At 40.9% G+C, this 7020-nt stretch overlaps 1 protein-coding gene across 1 annotated transcript; it reads right to left on the reverse strand.

Annotated features, from left to right (window-relative positions):
• On the reverse strand, positions 1365–3963 carry LOC109831374 (protein SMG9-like). The gene is given in 5 exon segments (XM_020398704.1): positions 1365–1615; positions 1744–1856; positions 2661–2776; positions 3470–3578; positions 3691–3963. Coding segments are annotated over 5 exon segments (741 nt in total). The 3' UTR covers positions 1365–1485.

Consider the following 7020-nt stretch of genomic DNA (forward strand, 5'->3'; position numbering starts at 1 on the left):
CTTCTATCTTGAATCTTCCAATCTCTCATCAGGTGGAGAGCGACCCGACGGAAGAGATATCACAGATGGTGGAGATCGATGCAGCTCCACATTGTCCAGATGGTACAGTATCCATTAGAGTGTCGACTGAGGTCACTACTAGAAACAGGACTTTTAGCGACGGACAAATCCGTCGCTAAAAGTCAAAAATCCGTCGCTAAAACTTTTAGCGACGGAAAAAAATAAATTCCGTCGCCAAAATACCGTCAGTATATTGAGGGTAGCTAAAACAACTTTTAGCGACGGATAATCCGTCGCTAAAAATCAGCGACGGATAATTAGCAACAGAAAATCCGTCGTTCTATTTTTTTTCTTTTTTTTAAAAAGGGAAAAAAAATTTCCGTCGCTAAAAGTGACATTAGCGACGGAAAATCCGTCGCCAATGTAACTTTTAGAGACAGAAAATCCGTCGCTAAAAAACAAAAACTTTAGCGACGGATATTCTGCCGCTATTATCATGTCCCGTGTATGTTTTCTGGCGCTAAAAGGGTCTATAGCGACGGCTAATCCGTGGCTAAATATTTCCAATATTTTTTTAAAAATTATTTTGAAAATTAAAAAACCTATACAATAATATAATGAATTTAAAACCCTATTCAATCAACAATATAATATTCATTCCCACACATATATAACACATATACTTTAATAAAAAATATCCCAACATAATTAAAATTATTTATACAACACACACCATGATAAATATTGTTTATACAGCACACACTCATTGTTTTCAAACCACCACCACCCAATCCCTACACCTCCCCCTCCCCCACCATGACCAAACCTAACACCAACCAATCAAATAACGCCCACCACAACACAACACAACACAACACCACAACATGGACTATCTTTCAATTCTCACCACATGGCCAAACTTAGGACAATTTGTGGCAATATGAATCATTGATCCTAATTGCTTTATTCACTAAAGAGCGGCATCCATCAATTATTACGATGTTTAATGATATCATTAATACAGTATTTAGTCCTTATCATTCCAAACAAATAAATTGTACCTTGTAGAACTAAACTTATACAAGATAGTAGTTAGTTAGCAAATAATGATGCGTCAGAACCTTGAAGGTTATCAAATTAATAGGTCATATTACTTTCTTGTAGTGTGTGATTAGTTGCATCTCTTAATACAATACACAAGTGTGACATTGACATCTCTTTAAAGATATGTTCATGCAAGCATCTTGGGGGGGGGGACAGAATTCCTGATCAGAGGCAAAATGATTTGGTTCATTCTATGAATTTGAAATCATGATACTATACTTCATCACTTTCTTTTGACTTTCGTTTCTCTAATAGTAAATTAATAGCATAATCGTTGAGTGTGTAGCATATGGATATCCAACTGTTTGGGCATGAAGCACATGCATGCATAGATAGACGGCATTGCAATTTAAGCAGAACAATGTGACTGAAATATAAAGTTCAGGGGGTTTTTTTAGCTCTAGGGCGTACTGTCAGCATCAACTTCCACATGCCAAAATCATAAATTCCCTCTGATGCAACCAGCAACACGTTGCAGACAGATAGTAGGAAAACACCAATCATACAACCCGGTTCCTTGCATTACAGAAGAAGAGAAAAATTGCTCTGATCAGATATCATGAAGCCAAGAACCTTCTGTCAACATAAGGGGTGTGTAAAGAAACTCGCTTCTATTCAAATGATCAACCGCTGAATTCCAACAATTCATGAGCGAGAATCCTGCTGATAGCACTCTCCATTTAGTACAGAAATTGTAAGATAAACCCATCAGGTCTCATCATATCAACTAAAACAGAAGGGCTGAACATTGGCTGTGCCACACACTGATATTAGCTCTTACAACATAGAAGCCCAATAAATACCAAAAACAATGCATTACATGACAATTTAGACAAAAAGATAATGAAAAGTGTCTTCCGCGGACAGAAAATTTTCTCAGTAAAATTGTAAATGTCTGGTTATTACGAAGAAGGAAACATGTAGCACCACATGTAGGCTAATAGTCTACAACATATGTGAGATTTTGAGCAGTAATTCTATTTTCTAGACTTAGCATGCTGTGTAATGATAAGGAGCTTTCCACTATAGAAGAAAAAAAGACGATTAAATCTCGCTCAGGACTTAAGAACATGCAAAGTATAAATTGCATAGAAGGTATCTTACCTATAATAAAACCTGCTCAATATTTTACAAACCTTCTCTTGCCTAAGTTTTTGAGACAATAGTTTACTTTACTACAATCACGATACTGGTGATCTGGCTATTTACTGAGAATTAACTATCAAATTTTGTCAATCATTTACCAACAACTATGCAGCGAATTAGTATAGTTGGTAGATTAGAAGGACTGTCGTGCAAAGATTGGAGCGCCCAATCAAAATATGTTTGTTGAAGATATTTGATGCTCGTTTATCTTATAGGTTTCCTGGAGAATCCTCCATATTAAGAAAATGCTCCAAGATAAAAATGCATAATAAATTCACTAGGAAAAGTAGATGACCACCTCATCACTAATAACAAATGCAAGAAATTAAAATTACATTAACTGATCAATTATAGTATCGAGTTTCTACAATACAACAAAAACATAACAAGTGAGCAATTCTAGTACAAACCTGAGCATCAAGGAGGATTAGCCTTTCAGAAGAAACCCTCAGCTCAACCCCAGCAGTACAATGTTTTGCCATGGCTATGGTTTCTTCAGACTGTGTTGCAAAAGGCGGAAGCATTCCTAGGAGCAAACTAATTTTAGTCAGCTTCCTGATCAGAAACCTATGTTATGTAGGATACTTCCATGAGACAGACCAAATACAATACATGTGTCCACTCGTGTCTGAAATTTACAAAACGCTAAGCTATTATTTACCAATCATTCTAGTAAAGTAATTCTTTCTTTTAAGGACAATGACTAAACATGCATTACTTTATATGTCAAAGTAGAGTATGTTTAGAAAAATATGCACATGCAATTGTGTATTTACATGACTTTTGGACAATTAATGTATTTGACTATGATGCAGTGCTTTCGTCTACAGCAGTTATCTTGTCTAAAGCATGTAAAGAAACGTTAGAACACTAATAAATCAAATGTCTCATGCTGACAAATTGAATGCACCAAATTAATATCCATATGAGTCAACATGAGCATAATTGTTTTATCATCTCATGGTATAAGAAGCTATTGCTTTGAGAAGCTACTGCTTTAAAGTACATATATATATAGTGCATATTCAATGTTCCTTAAACAAAATATTCTAGGTCAAAATCACCATGGTGGAATCTCAACTAGGCATCTAATTATCGGAGAAAATATAGCAAACTAATTTATTAAAAAAATCTTTTTAAAAAATGAGCAAGTAATCAACACAAAAGTGAACATTATGAAAAAAAGAATGGATTTTGAAAATCAAATAGATCAATATACCAGGAGAGCTTCCATCAAATCCATAAAGCTCATTCAAAATAGTCGACTTGCCCACTCCGGTTGGCCCAATAATCCCAACAACATTGAAATCAGTGTTGTCTGTCAAAAACTGCAACCAAAGAATCCAAAAAAATCATAAAACCCCCAAAATTTCCCCCTTCAGTCAATTTCTAGGGTTTAAAAAGCCAATTTCTAGGTTTTAACAAGACAGAACAGCTCACCGGTAGGATTCTCTCAGTGTGGAACTCCCAAGTATCCGAGAAGAGATTTAGGGATCCTGGTTGAGGAACGTTGTGAGAGGACCGAAGTAAGAAGCCGCCGGGGACGGAGGAGGGCGGAGGAGCTCCGACGGAGGAAGAGTCCTGGGCGACCGCGGGGACCGACGAGGGTTTTGCAAGGAGGATCTTCGGAGGCGGGGGAAGACCTGAAGATGACGATGGGTTCGCCGACGAGGAAGAGGAGGAGGAGGACGATGATGGCGGAGCTCCCGCCATTCCTCCTGCTGCTGCTTCTTTCGCGGTACTCGGTCGAAGGAGATGACAACGAAGAGGGTGCGGGGTGGAGGGGATTAGTGATTTGAGAGGGTGATGCAATTTTTGGGATGGATTTTTTGGCGGTGGGATGAAATTTTCGGGGATGAATTTTTGGCGGTGGGATGAATTTTTTGGGGAGAACGGAGAGAAAAACGCCCGCGCCCAAAAAAATTTCTCACTTTTGGGTTTTAGCGACGGAAATTTCCGTCGCTAAAATCTCTTTTAGCGACGGAAATTTTCCGATAGAAAATTTCTGTCGGGAAATTAATGGCGACCGAAATTTTCCGTCGTTAATATTGAAATTTCCGTCGGCATAACTCTTTTGCCGACGGAAAATTAGCAACGGTAAATTTCGTCGCTATAACATGACTTATAGCGACGGAATTTTCCGTCGCTAAAGTTCCGTCGGCAATGGTTCATTTTCTAGCAGTGGGTGACGTCAGGCGAGCACGACGGTGATACGGAGGATACAGGTGCTGATATGCAGGATCAGGAACCGACAGCTCAGGTTCAGGATTCGATTGCGGTTCGGAGACAGAGGAGAAACATACAGATGCCGGCACGGTATGCCGACACAGTTGCGTATGCACTTCCGGTGGAGAGTATCGATGAGATGATGCCTACTACATTCAGAGAGGCCGAGCAGAGTTCAGAGGCTGATTCGTGGTAGGTGGCTATGCAAGAGGAGATGGAATCTCTTCATAAGAACGATACATGGGAGCTTGTTGAGCTTCCAAAGGGACGGAAGGCGATTGGTTGCAAGTGGGTATACACGAAGAAGGAGGGCATTGAGGGCACTCCATTGAGGTTCAAGGCTAGGTTGGTTGCGAAGGGCTATGCACAGGAGGAAGGTATTGACTATAATGAGGTTTTCTCTCCGGTGGTGAAGCACTCTTCGATTCGGATTCTGCTAGCTTTGGTGGCACAGTATGGTTTGGAGTTAGATCAGTTGGATGTGAAGACGACATTTCTTCATGGTGATCTTGATGAAAAAATCTATATGACTCAGCCATTGGGATTCCGAGCTGCAGGAAAAGATAAGTTGGTTTGCAGATTGAAGAAATCACTATACGGTTTGAAACAGTCTCCTCGACAGTGGTATAGGCGATTCGATGGTTTTATGCTTGGTCATTCGTACACTTGGAGCCAGTTTGATCCTTGCGTATATTTTTGCAAGTTGAAAGGAGGTGCGTACATTTATTTGTTGCTCTATGTCGACAACATGTTGGTTGCCTCTATTTCCAGGTCGGCTATAGATGAATTGAAAGTTCAGCTATCAAATGAGTTTGAGATGAAAGACTTGGGTGAGGCGAAGCGCATTCTAAGGATGGAGATAGGCAGAGACAAGAAGAAGGGCAAAATTTGTTTGACACAAGTGGCTTATTTGAAGAAGGTTCTACAGCGATTTCATGTTAGTATGGATACGAAGCCAGTTGGTGTACCATTGGGAGCCCATTTGAAGCTTTCAGCTGGCCTCTCACCGAAGTCAGTTGAAGACCGTGAGTTGATGTCGAAGACTCCATATGCGAGCGCGGTTGGGAGCTTGATGTACGCGATGGTATGTACGAGGCCAGATTTGTCACAGGCGGTGAGCATGGTATCGAGATACATGCATGATCCAGGAATGAGTCATTGGGACGCCGTGAGATGGATTTTGAGGTACATTCGAGGTACGCTCAATGTTGGTTTGGTTTATGAGCGGGACACTACAGGTGGGCAGTCATGCATTGGCTATGTTGATTCGGATTATGCCAGGGATTTAGATAAGCGCCGGTCCACTACGGGATATGTGTTTACTATGACCCGTGCGCCGGTGTGTTGGAGATGCACCTTACAGTCGATGGCGGCTTTGTCTACGATGGAGGCAGAGTATATGGAAGTTACGGAGGCTGTGAAGGAGGCTATTTGGCTTCGAGGACTTTTAGAGGAACTTGGTATATCGCAGAGGTTCGTCACTATTCATTGTGATAGCATGAGTGCTATCTATTTAGCGAAGAATCAGGTTTTTCATGCGAGAACGAAGCATATTGACGTTCGTTATCACTTCGTTCGGGATGTTCTTGAAGATGACGATGTGAAAATTGTAAAAGTCCACACGAAGGATAATCCGGCGGATATGCTCACTAAGGTGGTTCCGAGTAATAAGTTTGATCATGATAATCCGGCGGATATGCTCACTAAGGTGGTTCCGAGTAATAAGTTTGATCATTGTCGAAACTTGTTGTACATTCGTGATTGTTGAGGCCGTTGGCGGCCATTTGGGTGAACTACGTTCGGCTTAATTCCTTGGGCAAGAGGATACGTAGGCAGTTTTTTAGATGCAGCCGGTTTGGATTAGTTGATGGGGGTGAGATTGTTTGGACTCTCGTTCGGGTTCTCGACTTGTTGTGGATTGAGTTCGTACTGGGCACAACAAGTGGGACATTTGGATGCTTTGGTGTCGGCTCAGTTTTGGAAGAACTTTGCCGAGGTGGAGAATTGTGAACGCGGCTTTGAGGTGGGCCACACCACCACTTGATTGACGCGGAAACGAGATTTGTTTTCGCTATTTGACCGGACGAAGCTATAAATAGCTTCCTAGGGTTTCGTGTGATGTGGGCGCAAGGGTTTGTTTCTGCTGTGAATTTTTTTTCGGCTGGTACCTGCAAGCAAGAGCAAGGATTGATTTTGCGGCTGGGGATTTCTCTTCGTGTGGCTGTGCAAAAGAAAAAGGCAGAGGCTTTTAGGGTTTTGTGCATCCTTTTGTGAGAGTTTATTTGTATGAGGGATTTGAGAGTTTGTTTGAAGGTTTAGATTGAGTGATTATAAACTCTAGTTTTATTCCCTCCCTCTATTAGTAGATCTCCCCTCTCCTTGTCCCGTGGACGTAGGCAATTTGCCGAACCACGTAAAAATTGGTTGTACTGCTTTTGTGTGATTTGTAATAGCCTTTAGGATCCCTCGACAGGTCAGTCCTAGAACTGATGAGAGGAAGAGCCGATATTTCACTTGGTTGAGATATCCGCTTCAGATTCTTAT

This window comes from Asparagus officinalis, chromosome 2 (assembly GCF_001876935.1).
Source record: "Asparagus officinalis chromosome 2, Aspof.V1, whole genome shotgun sequence".
NCBI classification, from domain to species: Eukaryota; Viridiplantae; Streptophyta; class Magnoliopsida; order Asparagales; family Asparagaceae; genus Asparagus; species Asparagus officinalis.